The sequence below is a fragment of the Myotis nattereri genome (assembly GCF_964212035.1).
Source record: "Myotis nattereri genome assembly, chromosome: 5".
Taxonomy (NCBI): Eukaryota; Metazoa; Chordata; class Mammalia; order Chiroptera; family Vespertilionidae; genus Myotis; species Myotis nattereri.
In genome coordinates this window covers 94393127-94420670 of record NC_138080.1, presented here as the reverse complement: position 1 = coordinate 94420670, position 27544 = coordinate 94393127, and the positions used below count along the sequence as shown (strand labels likewise).

General features: G+C 40.6%; 1 protein-coding gene across 1 annotated transcript; it reads left to right on the top strand.

The window, feature by feature from the left end:
* Positions 1-716: 716 nt before the first annotated feature.
* Positions 717-27061, top strand: LOC308519855 (hepatitis A virus cellular receptor 1 homolog). The gene is made up of 10 exons (XM_081092163.1): positions 717-777; positions 1158-1215; positions 4440-4778; positions 8319-8399; positions 11293-11382; positions 16960-17061; positions 17716-17771; positions 21308-21416; positions 23068-23104; positions 24969-27061. The coding sequence occupies exons 2-10, from the start codon at positions 1170-1172 to the stop codon at positions 25066-25068; spliced, it is 960 nt and encodes a 319-aa protein (XP_080948289.1). The 5' UTR covers positions 717-777; positions 1158-1169; the 3' UTR covers positions 25069-27061.
* Positions 27062-27544: the final 483 nt, after the last annotated feature.

Below are 27544 nucleotides of genomic sequence, written 5' to 3'. Positions count from 1 at the left end.
CATTTATATCATTCTGCACAATTTTATTAGTTAAATGTTTACCTGTGTCTCTATCTGATTGATTGTACAATCCTGGACATTTTTTTTCCTTAGTATATTTGTCAGCCTCAATATAATAGTAAAAACTGTGGAAGAGTTGAATTAAGTTAGAAAATCCTTATCACTGACCTACTGGGCTATGGCAGAGTCCCAGAGTAGAACAAAACTAATAAAGATATTTTAATTTTATTTTTTTTATTTTAGAGAGAGGAAGGGGGGGGGGAGAACAGAAGGAGAGAGAGAAAGAGACAGAGAGAAAGAAACATTGATACTTAATAGTATCTATGACTATACCCACCCATTACTCATCAAGGAGTGTGGGCATCCATTTTGTCTTGCAGTCACCAGAGAAGAAGCTTGCATGTGAGTTTTTCTTACTAAACTTAGTTGCCAGATTGGAGTGGCTGCTTCTTTTGCCAGCCTCTCTCTGCCCCCCACTTATGACGGTAGACTTTCAGTTTTGGGGCTTTTCTCTGAGTCTGGGTCTATGAGTGTTGGGCCTGGTCCACATTCTGCTTTCTGAAATGTTCTCCTGACATCCTTCAATAAAATGCAGTCTGAGTCGTTGCTTCCTGTAGCATGAGTGATGAAACACAGTGATTCACATTCTGACTTAATCCTTGTCAATAGATAACTTGGCGATATAACTGGAGCTAGGGACTAGCCATTGTGGCCACAGGGCAAGAAGTACCCTGTATCCACCCAAGGGCCAGTAGACGGTCATCTCAGAGCCCAAGGGTAAGTGCATCAGGACCATTGGAGGACTGGTCTTTGCTCTGGTGTCCCCTCACTGAGCCTGGCTCTGTTTCCTTCCTAATCTCCTCTCTGAGCATCAGGAGTCAGTGTGGACTTTATGTGTGGAAAGGAGCTGGGAAATAAGGGGCTACTTCCAAGGGCAGCTTTGCCTGCCTGTTGGAGGTACAGAGCTCTCAGCCACCTTGAGCTAACAGAGACCTGAAGCCATTGTATGTGGTCTCCCATCCATAGCAGGGTAGGCTCATGTGATGCATGCAGTTAGGGTGAAAGGAAAAGTTGCAATCTGAGAATTAAGATGTGTCCCCATACCATCTGTTGGGGGCACACCAAATAGTCCATTTTCTCTCTTTTCTTCCCTTTAGGCTGATACCATCATGCCTTCTTGGGTAGCCTTCCCCAGCCTCATACTACTTTGGGCAGGTAAGTGATAGGTGGGCTGGGGTTGGCATGGGGGAGTGTAGGGTGTATGTGGGTGTGGGTGTGGAGGAGGAAGATGGATGTGCTTGGACTCTGTTGGCAGGTAATAGGTCAACTAGTGAGCAAAGAACCAGGCTGAAATCTTACTCCAAAGTAATTCCTTAAATGGTATGAATCACAAAACCTAAGGGTAAGTATAATATTTTGTTGTATGCTGCCATTTCTGTTTAAGAAAGAGGGGGTGGGTAGGTAGTCAGGTATACATGGACTTTTCACATTTTTGTAAGAAAGAGTACCAGCGTTTTCATGGTGTAGGAGGAAATGGAAAGAAAACTTGGGGATAGAATGGAAAAGAGACCAGTCTTTTATTTTGTAAATTTTTGTGTGTGTTTTTAATCACATGCAAATATTTCTTTTAAAAATAAAATATATCCTGGCTAGTGTGGCTCTTTTGGTTGGGCATCTCCCCATGCACCAAAAGGTCTCTGGTTCAATTCCAAGTCAGGGCACATGCCCAGGTTTCTGGCTGGATCCCAGGTAGGGGGCATGTAGGAACAGTCTATCAATGTCTCACTCTCACATCAATGTCTCTCTTTCTCTCTCATCCTCTCTCTCTCTCTCTCCCTTATTTTCTCTCTAAAAATCAATAAAAAATCTTTAAAAAAGTAAAAATAATATATAGGGTGTCCCAAAATATTTATACAGACCCTTTATTTTTTTTTATACAGACACTTTAATAGCCAATAGCTGACTTTTGAAAATGAAATGTATTGAAATAAATACTGTCTTTATAATTATTCAAATTGTGTGTATACTTTTTTGGGATACCCTATACTTTAATTCAAAACATTCTACGATATAGAGAAAATGTTAGGAGTAGACACAACCTAAATTTAAAAATAATAATTACCAGATGTGATGTGATTATGGGGAAAAGTTCATTTAAATTATACTTCCATACTAAATTTTTATGTTAGCATGCTGTATTTGTAATCTACAAATGATGTTAGGCATAATCAAATATTATAAAAATCCAGTGAAAAGACTCCTATTTTATGTAACTATCAGCATTTTATTCCCAGAGCATTTTGAAACTCACAGTCCAAACCTAGCTGATTAGTTGGGTTATGTAAAGTACAGCATAGGAAATACAGTCAATAATCTTATAAAATAAAAGCCCAGCAACTGAACTGCGGAACAAGTAGAATGACCAATAGATCTGTCGCTATGATGTGCACTGCCCCCCAGCGGGCAGATGCTCAACACAGGGGCTGCCCCCCTGGTGGTCACTGTGCTCCCATAGTGGGAGCACCACTCAGCTTACTGGAATGAGTGGCGCTCGTACAGTGGGCTGATCCCCACAGGCCACGCCCCCGCCACCAGTGCAGGAATCTTGTGCACCAGGCCCCTAGTATTTTCATAACTATGAATGGTGTGAAATGGGTACTAGACTTATTGGGTGATCACTTCACAAGTTATATAAATGTCTAATCACTATTTTGTACACTTGCAACTAATACAATACTGTATATCAATTATAACTTAAAAATAAAAAATTAGATTAATTAGTACATCTCAGATTTCATTTAAGGACCAACTTGACTACATTTGACAATATAGGGTTTAAAAATATGTATATTTTTATTGATTTCAGAGAGAGGAAGGGAGTGGGAGAGAGAGATAGAAACATTAATGATGAGAGAGAATCATTGATAGGATGCCTACTGCACGCCCCCTAGTGGGGATTGAGCCTGCATTCCTGCATGTGCCCTGAATTGAAATTGGCCCTTGACCTCCTGGTTCATAGACTGATGTTCAACCACTGAGCCACACCTGGCGGGCAACAATTTGGGGTTTAAATGCCACTAGCACTGGAGAGAGTTTTTGTTTTTAAGTGGCTTAATTTAGCACTTGATTGAATGTTCCCCAGTTCTCTGGTTTCACCATGGGAAGTGGGCCTCACTCAAGTGTCATGCTCATCTACTCATGAGAATGATTTCTACTTGGATTTTTTTGGACCTTCCTCAAGAGCACGATCAGCCTTGGCTCTTCTGGAACCATTAGAAACCTATTTTCTAAAAATCGATACCTGAAAGTTTATTAGACTTCTGCCTATAAGGCAACAAGTTTATTAGACTTCTGCCTATAAGGCAACAATACTTTATTTATTATTTTTATGTTTAAAATTTTGATTAGAAACATAGATTTGTTGTTCTACTTACTTATGCATTCATTGGTTGATTCTCGTATGTGCCATAACTGGCGATGAAACCCACAACCTTGGCGTATTGGGATGATATTCTAACCTCTTGAGCTACTGGCCAGGGCCCAAAAATACTTTATTTATTTATTTATTTAAAATATATCTTTTCATCAGTCTGGGTTTTGGGCTCAATGCCCAGTACTGATAGAGTGTCATTTGTTTCAACATTTTGGAGAGAAATTTGATAAAAATATTTCTGCTCTTTGTCCTGATAATTTCTATTTTAGAAGTTTATCCTATTGGGAAACAATCCTAAATAAAGAAATAAGTGCCGGAACCGGTTTGGCTCAGTGGATAGAGTGTCGGCCTGCGGACTGAAAGGTCCCAGGTTCGATTCCGGTCAAGGGCATGTACCTGGGTTGCGGGCACATCCCCAGTAGGAGATGTGCAGGAGGCAGCTGATCGATGTTTCTCTCTCATCGATGTTTCTAACTCTCTATCTCTCTCCCTTCCTCTCTGTAAAAAATCAATAAAATATATTAAAAAAAAAAAAAGAAAGAAGTTTAGCCCTAGCTGGTTTTGCTCAGTGGATAGAGCATCAGCACATGGACTGAAAGGTCCCAGAATCAATTCTGGTCAAGGGCATGTACCTCGGGTGCAGGCTCGATCCCAGCCATGATCAGATCTCCTGCAGGAGGCAGCCAGTCAATGTGTCTCTCACATTGATCTTTCTCTCTCTTTGTCTCTCCCCATTCCTTCCACTCTCTCTAAATATCAATGGAAAAATATCCTCAGGTGAGGATTAAAAAAAAAAGAAAAAAAAGAAATAAGATTGAATTATATGTTATTTACAACTATCAAAATGCTGATGAAGATGTAAACAGTAAAACATAAAAACATTTTTATATTTAAGATTAAAGTCACATGATTACAAATGAAGTAAACCATATCAAGAGAAGTAAGTGGACATAAATGGAAAATTCAAATATTGAGGCCTCACACGTGGTTTTGTTTTTATTGGCAGATGTTGTTGTTTCTCAGACACGCGTGACTGGAGTGGTGGGACAGTCTGTCACGCTACCCTGTACCTACTCAACAGCTGGTGAAATCGCACCCATGTGCTGGGGCCGAGGGCCTTGCCCTTTATCCAGATGCTCAAATACACTCGTATCGACTGATGGCTACCGTGTCACCTTTGAGAAGGACAAACGTTATAGGATGAATGGAATCATTTCCAGAGGGGATTTGTCTCTAACCATACAGAATGCAGCCCTGTCTGACACTGGCACCTATTGTTGCCGTATTGAGTTCACAGGGTTGTTTAATGATTATAAAGGGCATATATTTTTGGAGATAAAGTCAGGTGAGTTTGTCTTCCTGTGATCACTTCCTGTGCATGACCTGAGATGTTTACTGTTTGGTGGCGATATTCTCTTCCTTTAAGAAAGAAAGAGGAGGTTCCTCAATCCTGTTTTTTAATAACTTTGGGGAAATAGAATTACTTGTGTAGAATGAAGTGTTAAAAGAATCTAGAGTCAAGAGCATAGGCTAGAGGGCCTTCCCAGTCTGCAGTGCTTCAAAAATGCTGGTTAGTTCATGAAGAGGCATTCACAGCTCCACAGGGACATGAGGTGAACATTTTTCTCAAACGGAATTTATTCAATGTAAACAACTGTACTTTTTCTCTGAGATGATGTCATTGAAAATTTATAAAATGACCTTTCTTAACATTTTAAACCTACAAGGGAGATTTTCAAATGTCTAAAGTAGACAATATTGTATAAGATATTGTCAACTAGATACATTACTAACTTTGACATTTACCAACTCAATCTTGTTGCATATACATTGCATAAGCATATATAGTCCCACCTCCACACTCTTCCCTACCTTCTTCTTCTTTATTGTTCCTTATGCTTCTTTAATCAGATTTTTTTCGCATGCTTGCTTTTCCCCTCTATATTAGGTTTTTAAATGAAGGGAAAGAATTAGACTGTATACTTCTTTTTTATTTATTTATTTATTTATTTAATTTTGTTTTATTTCTTAAAGTATTACAAAGGGTATTACACATGTCTCCTTCCCCCCCGCCCCCCTTGACGTTCCCCTGGCCTCCCCCACCACCCAGTGTCTTGTGTTCATTGATTATTCTTATATGCATGCATACAAGTCCTTTGATTAATCTCCTACCCCCGCCCTGAACCCTCCCCAGGCTTCCCACTGTAGTTTGACAGTCTGATCAATACTGCTCTGCCTCTGTATCCATTTTTGTTCATCAGTCTATAATGGTCCTTATTATCCATAAATGAGTGAGATCATGTGGTATTTTTCTCGGCTTCCCAGGGACCGTCTCAGCCTCACCGGGGCCGTTGCAACCTTACTGGGGCCGTCGCAACCTCACCGGGGCTGTTTCAACCTCTCAGGGACCGTTTCAACCTCACCGGGGCCATTGCAACCTCACTGGGGCCGTTTCAACCTCTCAGGGGCCATTTCAACCTCACCGGGGCTGTCTCAGCCTCACCGGGGCCCTCTCAGCCTCACCAGGGCCGTCTCAGCCTCACGGGGGCCGTCTCAGCCTCACGGGGGCTGTCTTAGCAACACGAAGTTTGGCATTCTGTCTTTTGTTGGGCGGCTCCTTGCTGGAGAAAATCTCCAGACGTTCTTGGTGGCTGAATATCTGGTATGCTTGCTTGGATTTCGTTTTCTACTAAGTGCACAGGCTACTTGTCTGCTGTCTCCCAGTGTCCCATGTGAGACTGGATCTGGTGGACTTGTTTGTGCGTTTGCTGGTACAGTGGTTTCACGTCACCGGCCCACCCGGGTCAGGCTCTGGCTTCCTCCGAACCTGATTCTGCTTCTTGAGTGTGTCCCTTATGTATGTGAGGAGCTGAAATCTGCAGTTTGTTGGGTTGGGCTGCAAAAGCACAGGTGGTTCCTTTTGTGCCACTGGCACAGCTTGGGCGGGGATGTAAATTGAGTAGGGCGGGGTCTCCAGGAATCACCAGGGCAGAGCAAGGGGCAATGGTGCCTCCGCGACTCCTCATCTCTCCACGACTCCATGTCTCCGCATCCCTGAGTGCCGGTGAGCAGCTCCGCGAGACAGCCATCCTCGCTCTCCAGCCCGTTGCAAGGCCGTCCTGCCTCTCCACGTAGGGGTCTGGGACCTCAGAATCCCGCCCCAAACAAGCTCAGTGGATTCGAGAGTTTGTAGCCCCTTCCGATTGAAAAAAAACCGCGCATACAGTTGCAGCCTGCCTGGTGCGTGACTCCGTACCTCTGTTCTTGGAGCCTCTGCACAACCTACTCAGTCTCAATGCTCTTCTTTCTTTCCTTCCAGTTGTAGAGCTTCCACTGGGCCAGCTTTCCCATGGTTCTGAATGATAGCTGTTTGTCTTATAGTTGGTAGTCTCGATGTTGTTGTGGGAGGCAGCACGCACAGGTCTGTACCTTATGCTGTCATCTTGGTTCTCCTTCTAGACTGTATACTTATTAAAGGCTTCTGACTATAGCTTAGATCAGGTTCAGCCAACATTATAGCCCACGACCAGGTCACATTCAAAACAGGCCCACTGACTGTTTTATAGATAAGCTTTATTGGAACAGCTATCCCAATCCTTGTACTGTCTGGACTGTGTCTGCATTCACACTGACAGAGCTGAGCACTGAGACCATAGGGCCCCCAAAGCCTAACACATTTACTGTCTGGCCTTTTACAGGAAGTCTGCTGACCTCTGCTTAAGACTAATGCCTTGCATGTAATAGATACCAATATTTGTTGAAAAAGACTTCAGCCTGCTCAAGGCACAGATGGACTTAATTCTGTATTAAACTGATTCTCTAAAAAGAAAAACATTCAAACCAATTGTCTACTCTGCAGTGGTTCTCATCCTGTGGGTTGCGACCCCTTTGGCGGTCGAACGACCCTTTCACATGGGTTGCCTAAGACCATCCTGCACATCAGATATTTACATTACGATTCATAACTAGCAACATTACATTTATGAAGTAGCAACGAAAATAATTTTATGGTTGTGTCACAAAATGAGGAACTGTATTTAAAGGGCCAGAAGGTTGAGAACCACTGCTCTAGGGGTTTCTTTTATAGTTAGTAGAGTTGAGTTTGAAGGAAGCTTCTTGAAAAAAAAAAAAAAAATGGTGCTTTATGAATGTACACATTCTTGAATCAGGCCTTCAATGATCTGCATTTTTGCCAGGCACTGGGTTTAGGCTTAAGTCTAGTGACAGCACTCTCTGGGTAGCTCTGAGACCTACAGTGAGTGGTTTTGAATCCAACACCCTATCTGACCCCGGAAAGAGACAAAGTTACTACCTGTGGTCTAGTCCACCTTCCAGCCAATAGATAAAGTGTCTGTGTGATCTTATCTATGCTAGTGGGTGTGAGTTAGTCCTCATTTAGGGTGCAGGTCTCTTCGGAGGGTATCCTCAAGACTGAAATGAATGCTATGTATTCATTAATATAGTTTTAACTTTCTGGGCCCAGAAACTATTTACTAATTTAGTCATTCACCACTGAGAGGACAAAGACAGGTCCAGACTGTAGACATTTTCCCCACCTCCGCGATATTGACGAAGATACATAAATCTGATATGCATGGTTGGTCTTCTCAGAGTGCTTCAGTGTTAACCCTGGGTATCCTTTATCCCCTCTGAACGTCCTCATATACATTCTTGCAATACAGCTATTTCTGTTTTCTTTGGCTTGTCCTCAAGCCCTCCCCTGTAAGGATCTCATTAACCAAGGATAGGAGGTCATAGTTCAGGGCAAATTAGTGCCCAGTTTTGCTTGGGGACAGTATCTCATTGGTTATTTGTTGTAAAGGCCCAGCACAAAGCTCTTGTTCCCTGCTGCTTGATTAACCCTTGCTTTCATGTTGATTTCTAGCTCCAACCACTGTTCCAACACCACCTAAGGTCTTCAGCTCTGCTCCTACAACTCCAGGGACCACGAAGAACCTCAAGACAGGTAAAGCCATTTGTTTCTGAGGCCAGAGGCCTTTTAGGAAAAGGGTGGAAACCACCCAGGGCATGTGTTAAAACGTACAATTCAGGGTAAGGGTTCTTAGGTGGCCCCAAGTGAGGGTTTCATAGCGTCTGTGAACCCCAGTCTCATAGCCAGATTTTGTAACTATAAGTATTTTCAGAATAGGAAGACTCACTTTTTTCCCCTAAAATCTTTATTGTTGAAAGTATTACAGATATTCCCTTGTGTTCCCCCATTGACCCCTTCCAGCCTGCATCCACTCCCCTCCCCACCCTATGCCTTTATGACACTATTGTCTGTGTCCATGGGTTATGCTTATATACATAGAAGTTCTTTAGTTGATCTCTTTGCATCCACCCACTCACTCCCACCTTCCTTCTGAGAATTGCCAGTCGGTCCCATGCTTTTAGGCTTATTGATTTTTCTGATCAGATTTTCTTTCTTTCTTTTTTTTAAAATATATTTTATTGATTTTTTACAGAGAGGAAGGGAGAGAGATAGAGAGTTAGAAACATCGATGAGAGAGAAACATCGATCAGCTGCCTCCTGCACATCTCCTACTGGAGATGTACCGCAACCCAGGTACATGCCCTTGACTGGAATCGAACCTGGGACCTTTCAGTCCGCAGGCCGACGCTCTATCCACTGAGCCAAACCAGTTTCAGCTTTCTGATCAGATTTTCAAAAGCATTCATTATTAGCCCAAACCCCCAGATCACTGATCTTTGATATCTAATGAGGATGGTGTGGATTTTGCCCAATGAGCACAGGCTTAAGAGGAAAATACAGAAAATTACAGAGAAAAATAGTCAAGTTAATGGCATTCTGTTCTCCCAAGGAGTTCTGAATAGGGATCCTTTACTTCACTCTGAAGTGAGACCCTGTACCTGAGAAGAAGATTGTAGTGAAGTTAATATTCACTCTATCTCCTATGTCAGCAACCATGCTAAGTACTTTGCAAATATTATATCACTGAATTCTTATGACAACCCTATGCGTTGTAGGTGTGATTCAGTCTTATTTTATAGGGTGCTGTCAAGTAGATACAGCACCAGCTTTAACTATTATCTTTTCAATGTTATTGCATATAGATTGTGTTCACGTTTGAGTAGACAAATTCATTAGAAACACTGGTTAGTTTTTCTCCTATTTATTATACCTTATGTTTCTTTAAAAACTTTTTTTGCATGCTTGCTTTCTCCTCCATTTTATATTTAAAATTGGATTTTTTCTTCCTAAAAGCCTCTTACTATACCTTTGACCAGGGTTAGCATACAATAGTCCAGGGCCAGATTAGATTCAAATTAGGCCCACCAACTGCTTTATAAATAAAATTTTGTTGGAACAGTCATATCCAATTATTTTTCCGCAGAAACCTTCACACTGATATAGTTGAGCAACTGCCTCTGAAATCATCCAGCCACCATACTCTAATCCAGGGGAGGGCAAACTTTTTGACTCGAGGGCCACAATGGGTTCTTAAACTGGCCCGGAGGGCCGGAACAAAAGCATGGATGGAGTGTTTGTGTGAACTAATATAAATTCAAAGTAAACATCATTACATAAAAGGGTACGGTCTTTTATTTTTATTTTTTTAGTTTTATTCATTTCAAACGGGCTGGATCCGGCCCGCGGGCGGTAGTTTGCCCACGGCTACTGGCCATTTACAAAACTTTGCTGACCTCTGCTTTAGATTAATGGCTTCCATGCAATAGACACAAATATTTGTTGAAAAACAGTTTTTCCTCTTCAAGGCAATAATTGGCTCAATTCCAAATAAACTGGATTTCGCCAAGGAAGAGCTTTCAAGTCAATGGACTCCTATACAATGGACTCCTCTTTTATACTCAGTAGAGTTAGATTTAAAATATCTTCTTGTAGCCAGGCTGGTGTCACTCAGTGTTTGAGCATTGACCTATGAACCAGGAGGTCATGGTATGATTAGGGTAAGGGCACATGCCCAGGTTATGGACTTGATCCCCCGTGTGAGGCTTGCAGGAGGCAGCCAATCACAGATTCTCTCTCATCATTGATGCTTCTATCCCTCTCTCCCTCTCCCTTAGTCTCTGAAATCAATAAAAAATATATTTTCTTAAAATGAATGCTTATTGTAAAAGAAAAATAAGGTGCTTGGTGAGAAAAAGGGCTACATTCTTGAATCAGGCCTTCATTGATCTGCTTCTGAACCATGCCTTGTGTTTAGGCTTAATTCCAGCTTCAGCTCTCTCCCTGGGTAGTTGGAGACCTTCAGTAAGTGAGTTGCAATCCTACACCACCTCTGACTCTGCAAAGTGTCAAAGTTATTCCCTGTGGTCTAGTTCACCTTCATCCAAATGTATGCTGTACAAATCCTTCCTGTGATCCTGCATCTGCTAGTGGGGGTGTGTTAATCCTCCCCTCCACACACACAAACTGGAGAGGGTACCCTCAGGACTGACTGAATTTAATGCTACTTATTTGGGACACATTTTGGGTGTGGGAGCTGCTGTTTAAGTAAGTCTTAGTCATTCACCACTCAGAAGACGAAGACAGATCCAGGCTCTAGGTATTTTCTGTACCTCGCAGGTGTTTATGAAGATACATATATCTGATATGCATGGATGATCTTTTCACAGTACTTCAGCTTTCATTCTGGATAGCCCTTTTCACCTCTGAATGTCCTGGAGTGTATACATTTCAATGCATGTTTTCCTTTGGCCGGACAGTTTTCAGATTTTAATCGAGAAAGGATAAGAACTCTGAGTTCAGGAGAGGTTGGTGCCCAGTTATACCTGGGGACAGACAGACTCTCATTGGTTGAGTTGACATACAGGCCCAGCACAAAGCTCTTGTTCCCTGCTGCTTGATTAATCCTTGCTTTCATGTTGATTTCTAGCTCCACCTAAGGTCACCAGTGTTCCAACACCACCTAAGGTCTTCACCTCTGCTCCTACAACTCCAGCACTAACACTGAACCTTAAGACAGGTAAACTGATGTGTTTCTGAGGCTAGATGAGTGGATGAAGACCACCAGAATATATGTTAAGGCAGAGTTGCCATCTATGCTAAAGGTTTTTCCCTGGGTTCCATAGGGCCTTGTGTGATCTGTGAAACCTTGTCCCATATTACATGCATCTAATAGGTATCTTCAGAGTGAGGGGACCCAATTTTTTAAAAATTGGATTCTCAAAGGGTTTCATCATTAGCCAAACAACCCAGACCTGTGATATTGGACAACTAATGGTATGTATTTGATCCAGTTGGCACTGGTTTATGAGTAAAATCTAGGTTATTCCAGAGAAGAAGGGAAATGAGTGGAATTCCTTTAGTCCTCTCTGAAGTTGGACCCTTTATACTAGGATAACAAGCCCACCACTAGTTTTACCTGTAATATTTTATTGAAAGAACCATTTCTAATCATTGTACCATCAGGTAGGTCTTTGGCTGCTTTCACAATGTCAGAGTTGAACAACAGCCACTCACTCAGACTATAGCTGCCAAACCCTAACACTTCCATCTGGCCATTTACAGAAGGTTTGCTGACCTGTGCTTTAGACTAATGCCTTGCATATAATAAACACTGACAAATATTTGTTGATTTATGTTTATTGCACATCATAGCAAACATTGGCTTGATTCTAAATTCAACTATATTTCTCCAAAGAAGAGCTTTTAAACAATTGGCCTCCTGTGCAAAAGTTCTCTTTCTTCTAGTTATTCAAGTTGAGATTCAAGGAAGCTTCTAGTGGGATACAAAGGTGCCTGGTGAGGAAAAAGTACACATTGTTGATCAGCATTCATTGATGACCTTTTGTGCCAGGCACTGTGTTTGTGCTTAATTCCACTGCCATCTCTCTCTCTGGGTATCTCTGAGACCTTCTGTAACTGCTTTGAAATCCTAAATCTTCTTTGTCATGGAAAGAGCCCAAGTTATTACCTTTTCATCTTTTAGTTGGGAAGGAATCATTGGTGGTCTAATTCACCTTTCAACCAAGTGTATAATGTATAAATGGTCTGTGTGATCTAGCATATACTTGTGGTGTGAGTTAATTTAGGGTGCAGGACTCCTGGGAGAATATCGTCAGGACTGAATAAATGAATGAAATTTATTGGGTAAACATTCTGGGCCTGGAACTACTGTTTAAATCTTAGTCATTCTCCACAGAGAGGACAAAGTCAGTTCCTGGCCCTGGACATTTTCCTCTCCTCACCAATGTGTAGAAGGATATGTAAATCTGATACACATGGCTGGTGTCTTCAAAGTGCTTCCGTGCATAATCCGAGCAACCTTTTTCACATCTGAAGCTCCTGGAATCTATACTTTCAATGCAGCTGTTTGTTTTTTGAAGGCTGGTCCTCAATCCCAGCCCGGTCAGATTCTAGTAGACTAAGGATAAGGACTATGAGCTCAGGGGAGATTAGTGCCCAATTCTGCAGGGGACAATCTCTCATTGGATGTGTGTGTGTGGGCCCAGCACAAAGCTCTCATTCTCTGCTGCTTGATTAATCCTTGCATTCATGTTGATTTCTAGCTCCAACTAATGTCACCATGGGCCCAACATCACCTATGGTCTCTTCCACAAAACTAGCAGGAGGGCCACAGAAATTCAAGACAGTAAACTGATGTGTTTTCTAGTCCTAGGCCCTCTAGTGAGAGGATGTAGACTGCTGAGGGCATGTGCTAAGGCAGAGTTGCAATCTAGGGTATGAATTCTTCTTGGTTTGTAAACATGGACTTCACAGCATCTTTGAATCTGTGTTCCATATATATGCTTTTTTTTTTTTTTTTTTTTTTTTTTTTTTTTTTTACCTATAAGTACTTTTAGAGTGAAGGAATCTTTTTTTTTTTTTTTTTTTACCAATGAGATTCTCAAAGGGATTTTTTATTATCCCCAAAACTGAGACATCTTGGACATCTAATGCAGATGGTGAGGATTTGGCCTAGTGGAGCACAGGTTTATGAGGAAAGTCTAGGTTATTCCAAGAAGAGGGAAAAGCTAATGAGTCTGTCCTCATGTTCTAGACATTTTCTCCACCTCATGCATGTTTTTGAAGATACATACATCTGATATGCATGGTCTTCAGAGTGCTTCAGTGTAAATTACAGGTTTCCTTTTCACCTGTGATACCCCTGGGAAATAGACTTTCTCATACAGCTGATTTCTTTTTTCCACTGTGACTTCAAGCTCTCCCCTGTCAGAGTCTATTTGAGCAAGGACAGGAGCTCTGAGCTCGGGAGATTTGTGCCCAGGTCTGCAGGGGAACCCAGTGCCTCACTGGCTTTGTTGATGTTCATGCCCAGCACAAAGCCCTTGTTTTTTCTGCTGGATTTATACTTGCCATCATGTGGATTTCTAGCTGCACCTGAGCTCACCAGGGTCCCAAGATCACCTGGGGTCTCCACCTCTGCTGCAGCACCAGTTCACCTGCAGAACATCCTGAGAAAGAATGTGATGTGTTTTTGAGCCCAGAGGCCTTCCAATGAGAGGAGATAGACCACCCAGGGTATTATTATAAGGTGGAAGTATAATCTTGAATTAATGTTCTTCCCTGGGTTAGAAATTTAAGCTTCATAGTAGCTGACAATCCTTATTCCAGATTTGTTGTTTCCTTTGTGACTGTAAGTATTTTCAGTGAAGGGATCATAGTTTTTTTTTAAATCAGATTCTCCAGGGGATTAATTATTAGCCCACAAGTCCCCAGACCACTTCTCTTTGACATCTAATGAGAATGGTGTGGACTTGGCTCAGTTGAGCACAGGTCCACAGGGAGCTTGAAGTGGAGATCCTTTATCCACTGTGAAGTCAGAGCCTCATCTGGAAGGTAAGGCTTCATCAAGATGATCATTTCCTCTGTCTCCTGTGTGACAATATTCATTCTAAATTTTTTCCCTCCCAATTTACAAATTTTAATTTACTTATTATGTTAAGTTATAGTTGATGTACAATATATTACTTATAGGTGTACAACCCCATGATTAGATGTTTATATAAGTAACAAAGTGATCGCCCTGATAAATTGAGAATCCATGTGACACCATATATAGTTATTACAATATTACTGACTATATTCCCTGTGCTGTAGTTTACATCCCTGTGACTATTGTTGAAACTACCAATTTGTACTTCGAAATCCCTCGATCTTTTTCACCCATGCCCCTAACACATTTCCCATTTGCTAAGTTCTTTACAAGTAGTATATTACTTGATTCTTATGCCAGCCCTACCCATTGTAGGTGTGATTCAATTCTGTTTTGTATTTGTGGGAACCTAGGCACAGAGTCTAATTTCATTGTTGAAAGGCATATGGGTAGAAAGTGGTTGAGTCAGGATTCAGTCTCCTTTAGTTTGAATTTGGGACTGTGGGTATAACTACCGGATGGTGTTTCTACCATGAGGCCTGAAGTTATATTAGGATGAATTTGTCCTGCTCTGACACCCTCACTGAAAAAGACCTTTACATAATACTCTGTCTTTTTATGTCATTCAGTGACAGTTTTGCTTCTAGCTTCTTTACTTTAGTATGCAGCATAAAAATTGAAAAAAATTGCTATTTATACTTATGACAAAGTATATATCTGATTTAAGAATTTCATGGATTTAGAATGTCTGGCTTCTCTTTTCAAGTCAGGCTACATGCTTCACACTTCAAGTTTCTGATAGTTGAGAGTTTAGTGTAATACAAATGGAGAATAATTTGATGTATGGGTGGGGAAATAGCTTGGCCTTCTGAGGACAATTCAGTTTCAAACCTTCTATTTTTAACATTAAAAAGATAACACTTAGTGAAAATTCTCAAAGCCTTTCACACTCCTTGACTCCTTGAGGTGATCTGGATTCTGAAGAGTAACAGAAATGTCTCAACCTCTTAGCCAGAGAAATCTGATGGAACATTGATTTTCCTTAACTCCCATTGAGCCTTGTGTGTATTTATCTGGTAACCAGGAGGGATCTGAAGCATTTGGGCGATGAGCTGAGTTTGGGGGAGAAGGCTTTAGGTTAGAAGTCAGATTTTAGAGTCATAAAAGTATATAAGAAAAATGGCTTTGTTCCAGGCAGCTGAACATACTAGAGAATCTGTTGACTTTCTTAATATTGATTTAGCTTCTTTATACTTAATTTGACATAGCGTGTGCCTGTAAAAGTGTGAGGATTAGTGGCTTGGTTTAGTGAACATACGTAAGTTTTTTTACTTCATTTAAAATAGAGATTCAGAAGAAAAGATCTGTGTGACCTCCTGGGGAATATTAATTGTATTATTAATGGAATTGAGCCTTATGTTTATCCTGATCATTTCCTAAGGAGTTGGAGTCTAGAGTTGAGCTTCACATTACAGGAAGGAGGTGAGCACTGGAGCTAATTCAATGCAGAGACATTTACTTTTACAGCCACTTCCTGTCTGTCCTCAGTGCCTCCAGCACATGTTCGTTTCCTAAAATATGCATAAAATGGTTGGATGTAAGATTATAGGAGGAGGGGAGCAAAGAAAGATGCCCACAAGAAATCAAACTTGGGGAAGAAGTTAAGGTCAGGAGCCTTTTGCACAGACCTAAGTTGGATAGACTGATCATCTGACTTTCTTGTACTGTCCTGTTCTTTGTTCCTAAAGAGAGCCACATTTTTTTATAGGGTTCAGTATTGGAGGAAAACTTGCAATGGGTTCAGAAGATAAGGAAGGGTGATATTGAAATGTGAAGATGGTGGTGGGAAAGAGGAATCAGGAAGACTGATGAAACGCAATAAGGAAAGCCCAGATCTGCGAATTCTTGCCCAGCCAGCACCACTAATTTGCTCTAAGTTCTGTGGTGCTCTCTGGGGAGGGAATATGAAGATTTTATAAGGAGGCAAGTGATGCATAGCGGTGTGCTTGAGAATTCTTAGTGAGGCTTTTTGGTGAGAAATGGAAGATGAGTCAGATAACACAGGAAATCAGTCATTCAGAAGGAGTGAGCAGAATGCAACTGCAGAAGGAGCCGGGGTCACGGTCTACCAGGAACCTGGCCGAGGGTTGTGAATCATTACCAAGTTGAGAGATTGGGCAATGCAGTCACCTTGAAGGAACTTCAAGGAGTTAAATATTGTGAGGGTGTATCCCGTGCTGGTACATATGTGCGTCTCTTTGGAAAGATGTGTGGATGGATAATCATGAACTTAAATGTCAGAAAATCCAGATTGGGGTTCTTGTGAAAAATGGGACAACAGAATAGTGTTTTCCCCCAGGCCCTGTTCTATGAACATGAAATGTCATTTGTATGGATAAAAGATTAATCGTCTTGCATAAGATGCACTGTCATAGGCATTAAGCAGTTAGAGAGATCTTAAGAGTATGAAAAGTGTGAAATAATTCTGTCTATAGATAACTATCTAAAACATTATCTATATCAGATTTACTCCTGATAATAAAATACCTAGATAGAAGTGTAATGCCTCAATGTTATCTCTGAATAAATTTCTAAGAAAGAGTTGAAGGTAGTTCCCAATTTTAGGTTTGTTGCCTATTTTTGTTGGGACTGGAGATTTTTCTCTACAAATAGAACAGAGCTCTTGCATCCTTTTTATTTCAGAAACCACTTCATCTTCTCCACTGCAGACAACAGAAACCCAGCCTATCACACCACAGGAAACAAGTACAACCAGCTCATTGTTGAACTCTTCTTGTCCAACAGGTAACTTAAATTTATTTCCTGAAAACCTGCATTCAAAATTTGAAAATCATTGACATGTAGTTAAGAGCACATATTGTGACAGAGTGCCGACACTAGCCCCTCTAATCTGCTATGTGACTGAAACAAATGTCTTACCCTCGCTGAATCTGTTTTCATCATTTCTAAATGGATGGAACATCACTGATCATGCAGAATCCTTGTGAGGATTAAATGAGATGAAGAGCTTAGGACATAAGTATAGGGGGATAAGTGATAAATACAATAGAAACTATGACTATTACTTAGGTGTCCAGAGTACATGCAGGTGGCACTTTTAACCTGATTCCAAGAATGACCTCTGTACTCCTAAAATGATAGATAAAACCTTATATATAATGTAATTTTTGGCCCATAAAGAAGGAAAAAGTGGTCCATTTTCACAGGGCCCATGAAAAATTTGTTAAGAATCACACCTTACAGGATAGATTAATAAATGCTAGTAATCTGGTTTAATTCTTGCAATGCCTGCTGCATTTGGCCATAGATATATTTTTTGGCTACATTTTTTATTCATCATTTTATTTATAGCCAGGAAGCAATGCATATATATTTCATGTTAGTAGCGAAAATTCCATATTTTTTATAATTCTAACTAGTTTTCTTTTTGTTGAACAGATGGGAATATTACTGTGACCCAGCCTTCAGATTGCGGATGGCAATACAATGAAACCGTAAGCAAATTCCTTCTTATTTTATTAGCCATATTCACTTGTATGTCTCTCTGGAATCATGTTATATTCAGAGATTACTTCTGTAAGGCTATCCCACAGATTAATTCTTTCAGGTTAAGAGACAAAGAAGAAAAGAATTTGTTTCTTAAATAGGGGTCCTTTGATTAATTGGTAAAGTTCATTTGGATATAGGTGGACCAGCTTGTTAGAGATGCCTGATAAGTGATATTTTATTCACACACATGCACACAACACTCACACACTATAGACTTTCTCCTGGCCAAAAATTTGAACAAAAAAGAATGAATTAATTCAAGGAGAGTGAGCTAATATACCATTTCCAGGAAGACTTCAGTTAACATTAAGGGGAAAACATGCTTTGAGTCACTGTGCTGGCATGGAGGCTGTTCCAAACAAAAATATTATGTAAGTGAAAGTATGCTTGCTTTGACATATGCCCTCAAATATCCTTTTCCAACCTGAATGCCTTCCATATAGAAATTTTGAGTCCAACGCTGAGATTTCCCCTACCTGAATCTCCCTATAGGATGACTTATTTTTATTATTTTTAAAAATATATTTTTATTGATTTCAGAGACAAAGGGAGAGGGAGAGAAAGTTAGAAACATGAATAATGAGAGAGAATCATTGTTTGGCTGCTTCCTGCATGCCCCACACGGGAATCAAGTCCACAAACTGGCCATGTGCCCTTCCTGGGAATCGAACCGTGACCTCCTGGTTCATAGGTTGATGCTCAAACACTGAGCCATGCCAGCTGGGCAGGATGAATTATTAGGTGTTAATGTCTCAAACAACTTTGTGATTTTGAAAGATGTTCTTCTACTTCTCCACAGTGATTTTGAAACAAGTATAAGGATCATCCCTAGTCTCATGATGCTCATGAAAGCCTCTCCTTTGCAAATAAGTTAGGCTAAATTATCAATAGAACCTTGTTCTTTTGACTCTCGGATAGAAACCACCTTCCTTTACATGTTTAAATAACTCTTGGAAGCAACTATCAAAAGAGTTTGAGGTCTGAGAACAATCCTCGTCCAAATGGTGAGAAATGACAACCCAGCTGTAATAAAAGAAATTCAAGCTCAGGCAAAGTGGGATTATTTAGGGTCAAATGAGTTTATGTTGTATATCTTAGTGACAGAATACCACATAGGCATAACATGAAAAATGTTAACAACTTATATGCCTAGACTCTGATCTGATAGATGTGGGCTGAATTTGTATATACCTCCTAAATATCAGAACTGCCACTATGGAAATGATTGCTATTTGGCCACACTTGTACTGAATTAAAAACACACACATTCTGAATGGTGAACTTATTCTTGATCTCAGCTACTTGTAGGACAGTTTTGCTTAGCAGCAAGTAGAAGCAATTTGGATGCAAGTTCATAGCAGGTTGTAGCGGAATTATGGACTGTATGTGCCTTATTTCTGAGGATGTCAGCATGTCTGCTTGGTATCTTGAAAACATGCAACATGTATTTTGACCCAATAAGTAAACTTTCAGGACATATATTAAGGAGAAAATTGAACAAATACATGAAGTTATATGAGAAAAGATGTTCATTGCTGCTATTTATAATCATGAAAATGTTATAAAACAACCTCAATCCTCAACAGTAAGGGGGATCAAGTACGTTATTAAGCTCACCTACATATTGCTATTAAGAATGTATCTGTGTTAACTGACTGAACAATAATTCCAATAGAGTATCCTAGAAAAAACACACTTGGGCTTCTTCGGAGTTTGGCTGGCGGCTCTCAGTATTGCCAAAGGCCCCGACTCACCCTCTCTGCCTTGTTTCAGAGCCCTCACGTTCTATGCACAGCTCTTCATCTACAGAGGCCTGAAAACACCCTGGGCTTCAGTGTTGTGTTTGGGAATTATTTTGCCAAGGCCCTTTGAACACTAGGGCCTTTTGAACACTAGAGTCCCAATGAAGCGCTAAATATTATTTCTGTAAGAATGAGTTTTGTTTTTTTTTAAAACAGTAATACCTTTCAGAAAAAAAATTTCAATTGATACTTTAGAGAGACACACACAGAGAGAAACATCAATCTGTTGTTCCACTCATTTATACATTCATTGTTTGCTTCTTGTATGTGCCCTGACTGGGAACTGAACCCACAACCTTGGTGTATCAGGACAATGCTCTAACCAACTGAGCTACCCAGCCAGGGCCAAAGACCCTATTAAATCAAATAGGCACAGAAACACAGGTTTGGAGAAGCTAAATAATTTGTTGAGGGTCCTACTGAGTGACTAGGTAAAAGAGTCAGGATGCGGACTCCAGAGATTAAACTTTCATGCAGCAAGCAGCTAAATCCTTCTCACTGATCTTCCACTTTCTTTCTGTTACAATATCTACCCTGTGGGATCTTTTTAGTATTAGAGCTAAGCTATGGAAAGGGGCCTGGCATGATGCCTGGCATGTTTTAAACTTATTCTAGGAGGGGGATCCTTATGAACTGCACCAGGAGATTTAAGCACAATTTGCATTTCCACCCAATTGCACATTTTAAGTTCATTGTTAATCAGGGCATGTCTGGGAGCAGCTGCTCTTAGGCCAGCCGTGGGCAAACTACGGCCCGCGGGCCGGATCCGGCCCGTTTGAAATGAATAAAACTATTGGAAAAAAAGACCGTACCCTTTTAGGTAATGATGTTTACTTTGAATTTATATTAGTTCACACAAACACTCCATCCATGTTTTTGTTCCGGCCCTCCTGTCCAGTTTAAGAACCCATTGTGGCCCTCGAGTCAAAAAGTTTGCCCACCCCTGTCTTAGGCCCATTTATAATGGCATAGATAGAATTTTGGATTTTATTTAAAAACATAAGGACTGTATCAAAGACCAAATTCAATAATTGAGCACATTCAGATAGCATCAGATTCCATCACCAAGTGGACTTATATATGAACAAAAATTGTTTTCATTAATTTAAGGGGATATAGCTTATTGAATTTAAAAAAAACCAATATGGGTATTTACATATAATAAAGAGCACCCTTTGAACTGTACACTCTGAGCTTTGACAAACACATACAACCATAAAAATCTCACTCTAAGCATATATAAAATATCTCCACATCTCAAAATACATACTGAATTTTAGATTGAGAATTTCACCATGGTTACAACCTCAGGAGATCATTTGGTTTTGCCCCTCATGATCTAGAACAGCGGTTCTCAACCTGTGGGTCGCGACCCCTTTGGGGATTGAACAACCCTTTCACGGGGTCGCCTAAGACCATCGGAAAAACACATATATAATTACATATTGTTTTTGTGATTAATCTCTAAGCTTTATGTTTAATTTGTAACAATGAAATTGGAGGTTGCCACAACATGAGGAACTGTATTAAAGGGTCGTGGCATTAGGAAGGTTGAGAACCACTGCTCTAGAAGAAGACGAGCCAATAAAGATAAATGTGTCTGAGTATGTTATTTTAAGAAATGTTTTCTGCCCATAATTCTAACAAGATGCTTTTTCAATCTGCTTATATTTCCTTAGCACACGAGCTTGAAACAAAATACACCGAGGAACATCAGTAAGTTGTACCTTGGACTCTGCAGTGCTGCCATGATATTGCTCACCATTTTGGCTGCCATACTTACCAAAAGTAAGTCGTTTGACCACTGTGCCTGAGGGAACAAAGTGAGGGTTCTGGAGCCAAACTACCTGGGCCCAAGGAGCTTCACACACCATGTACTTTTGACGTCACATAACTTCCCTGTTTCATAACCTTGTCCCTTTTGTTTCTTAAAAATATTGGCCTATAAAGAAAAAAGGAAATTAAGTTCTCCACAGGAGAAATAAAACACTAAGAAATAAGAGTTTGTTGGGTGGAGCTGGGGTTTGGAAGGCAACAAACTGCTGCACTAAGCAGATTTGTTCTCTCTTCTTCCTTCCTTGCCCTCAAGACCCCGTCTTTGCTCCTATGAAGGATAATATTGTTGAGAGTCTTACGGCACTCACTTAGCGGAAGAGGCAAATGAGACATTGGAGGGGAAACAGATTTCAGGCCAAGGCTAGACCAACGGGTTTCAAAAACTAGCCATGCCAGGCTCCATGAAAGAACCACAACCGTCCATTTTTAAAAATCCTATATAATAAAAGGGTAAAATGCAAAAAGACTGAATGGCAGAACAACTAAACAACTAATCAAAGTGTAATATGCTAATGATATGCTAAGGCTGCTGAACCGCTCACTGTGTCATGCACTGATCACCAGGGGGCAGATGTTCTGACTGGTAGGTTAGCTTGAGGCTGGGGTCTGGCTGATCAGGACTGAGTGAGATGGGCTGGACATGCCTTGGGGCCCATCCACCATCCCTCCCTGTGGGGTCCCTCAGCCTGGCCTGCACCCTCTTGCAATCCGGGACCCCTCTGGGGATGTCAGAGAGCCGATTTCAGCCCAATCCTGCAGGCCACTCCCCTTGGGAGGGCACCAGATGCAGGGTTCATGGCTGGTGAGCACTACTGTGGCAGCGTGAGCCTCTCCCTATCGGGACTGATTGGGTGCGAGCCTGCGGCAGGCATAGCAGGGCCAGGATGAGCGGGAGTGGTAAGTGGAAGTGGCAATTAGGAGCTGCAGGCAGCGTTGGACTGCGGGTTTTGGCTCGATCCCTGCAGGCAACCCGAGGGGCCCCACCTGTGTACGAATTTGAGCACCGGGCCTCTAGTGAAATATAATCATTAGTAACTATATTAAAATAAGTTTGGGCATGTGTGAATACACTAAACCATTAATAAACATGAGATAGTTAACACAGCGGGGCTCCTTTGGGTCCTACAGAGTCAAAAGGAGTTACCTGAAACTATAGGAAAGAGTGTAATCTGAGTTTTGTTTTCTTTTTTAAAAAACCATTCTTCTAGATTTAATTTTTTCAGCACTGTCTGTTCAGACTTTGTTCATTTTAGAGTCATTGCAGCCCTGGTGGAGTGACTCGATTGGCTGGAGCATTGTTCTGTACACAAAAGGGCTTCAGTTTCAATTCCTGGTCAGGGCACATACATAGGTTTCAGGTTCTATTTCTGGTCAGGGCACATTCAGGAGGCAATCTATTGATTTTTCTCTCTCAAATCAAATTCTCTCTCTCTCTCTTTCTTTCTCTCTTTATCTTTAAAATGAGTAAGAAAATCCCAACATATCCTCAGGTAGGGACTTAAAAAACGAAGTTATAGCAGAAATAATGTACATGTTTTGGAAAGGTCTCATGAATTCTTTGGCTGACGTATTTTATTTTTTCTTTAACTCCTTCCCAATTTAGAATATTTATGTGGGAAAAGAACGGTGTTGGAAATAAGGTAAGCTTGAAAGGTTTGTGTCAATGGTTTTTGATGTTCCTACTCTAATAAAATAAAGAAAAAATCCTCTCTGTTCCTCTCCTCTTTCTCCTGAACTCTCCATTTTACACCCTGGATCCTAAAAATTCTAGTTCAATGAGTGCCTCCATCGCTGTCCACACCTTCCAGTGATATTTTTAGCTTTCTCTATTTCCCTGAAACTACTACAGAAACAGCACCCCAACCCTAAGCTCTCAGAGCAAGAGAACTAAATCACAATAGTGTTTGATGAAATTACATTTGGATGAGTTGTTTGGTTTGTTCTTGATTTCATTCAGTGCTTTGTTTACTGAAAGCCTATTCTATTCCAAAGAGATGAACAAAACAGACACAACATAGAAGCAAGTCACCAGGGTCCTTTTACTGCCTCTAGGCAGATAGCATGGGGGATGTAGATGAGGGTAGTGGACTGTGTGAGTGAGCCTGATGGAGTAGAAGGCTGCTGGCAAAGATCTAGAGCAGGGGTGGGCAAACTTTTTGACTCGAGGGCCACAATGGGCTCTTAAACTGGACTGGAGGGCCGGAACAAAAGCATGGATGGAGTGTTTGTGTGAACTAATATAAATTCAAAGGAAACATCATCACATAAAAGGGTACGGTCTTCTTTTTTTTTTTTTAGTTTTATTCATTTCAAACAGGCCGCAGGCCGTAGTTTGCCCATGGCTGATCTAGAGGAAGACAACTCCAGGCTGAAGCAGTCCCCCATCCCCTGTCGTTCCCAACCAGCATGCTCTGCTGCTTTACATTGCATACCAGGCCTCATTGGCATTTGATGTATAATTTTTATAAATATAACTTACTGTCCAGTTAAAGTTTAAATCTCCTTAATTTCATCCACTTTCTGTGGTCACTTAAACAAACACCTGTAATGATATGAAACCACTACATACCACCAATCCCAAGTAGCCTGCTTCTTTTCGTGCAGTTAGGGCTTTAAGCAAGGTCTTCCTTTGATTCACCAGCCATCCCTCTGAGGCTGCCATTCATTATTCCTAGTTCTGTTTTGTTGGATATTAATCTTTCCTATGTCTTAGTTCCATGAGCCAATCCACAGACTTTGCCTTGCACAATAGCCAACACATTGTAAGTGCTCCATAAACGTTGGCTTCTATTATTGCAATCATTCCTGCATAGCAATAAACCTGCGACATAGGTACTGTTATTCTCACTTGGTAGACTGGAAAACGGGTTCACACCACACAGCCGGTAAAAGACTCAATGTAAGGTGTTTTGGAGTCCAGAACCCGTATTATAGAAGATTTGACTACATGCTTCCAACAATGGAAGGAAAAAAAATACTCCTTACAGGCAGAAAAGCATTATTTTTGTCCTTTCACTGTCAACTTTTTTTTTTTTACATCCACCTCTTATCAGTTAATTATTAAAGGAAATATTTATTGTAAAATATTGTAAAATATTAAAAAGAAAGGGAAAAAAACCCAAAGAGAGCATTTATAATGACACCTTTGGGTCAGCTCTTTCACACTGACTCATTCTGAGCTATTGACACCTAAATTGATTCTCACATGTATGCCTGGTTCCTTTAATGATCTGAGTTGAGTGAAGACTCTACATTTCATATCATTTCTGGGCAGGCTCAGGTAATAAAAACCATCACTGTGTACAAATCATAAATCAGCAGCTATATCAAAACTCTACACATAACTATTTTATATTCTTGGTGTGTGAGTATGTTATGAAAGTCATCTAATTCATGGCTTTCCCATTCTGACCATAAAGACACAGTAGTATTTTTGACACCATGATCCAGTACATTATTTAGAAGTGATCTGCTTTTCACTTACTCATGTTATTCTTTTTGTAGCAAAGAACCTCGGACCGGAACTTCCCAAAATGGAACTGCAGTGCACTACCAAGCACAGGAAAATATTTACTTTGAGAACAATCTTTACAACGTGCCTTAAGACCCAGCGGTTCTCCAAGGCTTGAGGCCCTTTGACTGCGGAAGGCAATGACCAGATCTCACCATGTCAGTCCTTTTAAGCTCCAGGATGATTTTTCTGTCAATATTTCATGGTGTTCCAACATGTCTGTGATGTTAGTGTCTTTAGCTCTCACTGCATAGTCAACCTCATTGGTAATTAGTCTTAATTTTTTATACTAAAATTGGCTCAATTTTTCTGGTCATAGCAGAGCCCTCTTCTAAATATGAACTGAACACTTTAGAATTGTATATTCTGTTTCAACCTTATGAATTTGTATCCATCAAGAATTCTCATTGGGTAGACATGAAATGAACCAATACCTTGGTCACTAAAACTGTCACAAAGAGGGGAATAGGACTTAAAATCAGCAAATTCGATTTGGAACTTAAATGAATTCACTTGGAAGCATTTCATGATTAACTCTTTTTTTTTTTTTAAATCTTGTAATCAAAACTTTACATTTCTTAAGTTCCCCCAAAGGTTTCAAATTATGGAGGCACACAGATTTTTATTTCCTTCATGGAAATAAAGTCAGTGTGGTTTCACCATTAGATCTGTTTGTTCATGGCTCTGAAAATAGGAGGTTTTAAGTGCTTTCCTTGGGGCCAAGCTGGGGCTTCTAAGAGAAGAAGCTAGGATGGTGAGTGGAGCAAGTAAATAGGTGGAGAAAATCAATGGCCATGTGATTTAACACATGTGTGCCACTTCTGCTACAGCTGTGCCACATATAGACAACCATCAGGGATTCTGAACTAACTTTTAGAATGATGCAGTACAGCGATAAATAAAAGGGCAAAAGAAAGGGAGAGGTTAGGGCAAAAGGCCTCTGCCTTAGAAAAGTAAGTGCAAATCTAAGAGTGCTGTTTGAGAGTGTTACTAGTTTCAACTGGAACTCTAAATTGTCCCCAAACCACTTTGATTATTGAAATTATTTTAGAAGGATGAATTTTTTTATCACATCAATTCCAATGCTGTTCCTTTTCCACAAATGAATTAAATTTTTGGTTTTGCCAAGATAGTTAAACAACACAAAAAAGGTAAGAATATTTTTAGCCACCAGAAACATTTTCTTTCTTCATATCAGAAACATTTCAACATGAATAGTTCACAAGGCTGGGTAGTAATTTCAATTTGAGTAAATTTTGAAATAATTCACACTTGATGTTCAGTGCTACCCACACTATAGTGGCCTAGAAGGCCAGAGTGCTTGTTTTTGAAGGCAAAGTTTTGGCATGTAGCTATAAAACTCTAGAAGAATAATAGCACGTCTGAAAAAAAGGTTATATGGGCAAATAATATTGTTAAGCATTGTCTACTGGGTTTCCCAAATAGGGTGAGATTAATATGGCTTATACATTTTTGTTCAAACTACAATGTTTTTCTTTTAAATTCAAGACAACATGCAGGAGGCAGCTGATGTGTGTTGCACATTGATGTTTCTCTCTTCTCCCTCTCTCTCTTTAAAAATCAATAAACTATTCTTATAAATAAATAAGTAAGCAATCAAGCTCATGTGACTGCAGCAAAGTGAATGAGGAGGTTTGGAAAGAGATTAGCTGGAAACATGGGCACTTTCTCTCACAGGGGCTGGATGCAAAGGGCCCTATGAACACATCTGTTTGAGAAGGGTCCCACTCTTAGGAACAAAACACTTTTCATGTAAAGGGTTAAACATTCTATGCACCACCAAATTATACTTTCATTTGGTAACATGCTATCTGGAAGTAAAGAAATAATTTGTCTTTTGCTCTCCCCCTAATCAAAGGCTTTGGTCAGTTGGTTTTGGACAGCTTTGAGCAGTCTGGAAATACACATCCTCCCAAGACTATCTCTTCTTTGACTCTTGATTACATCAGTTTTTCTGAGAAAATAGAAAAAAGTCATGATTTCATCTAGAGAAAAGGTAATGGTAGCCATCAAAATGTAAGGTGGTGCCTTATTGGCCTTGACTACGAAATGTCAGTGTGGTGTATCTGGGACTTAGAATACCTGGGAATCTAATTGTAAAGTTCCCTTAGGGCAGCGGTTCTCAACCTGTGGGTCACAACCCCTTTGGTGGTCGAACGACCCTTTCACAGGGGTCGCCTAAGACCATCCTGCATATCAGATATTTACATTACGATTCCTAACAGTAGCAACATTACAGTGATGAAGTAGCAGCCGGAAATAATTTTATGGTTGGGTCACAACAGGAGGAGCTGTACTTAAAGGGCCAGAAGGTTGAGAACCACTGCCTTAGGGCCTTTGGAGCTCTGACTTCAGTGTGTGGTGGCTATTGGTATCTTTATCCAATGTCCCCTGAGCCTTTGTCACCCTAGCCTCCGGTGTACTAGTAATTTAAAAAACCAAGATCTGCTCTGCTGGTGTGGCTCACTGGTTGAGCATTGACCTATGAACCAGGAGGTCATGGTTCTATTCCTGCTGAGAGCACAAGCCTGAGTTTGTGAGCTCGATC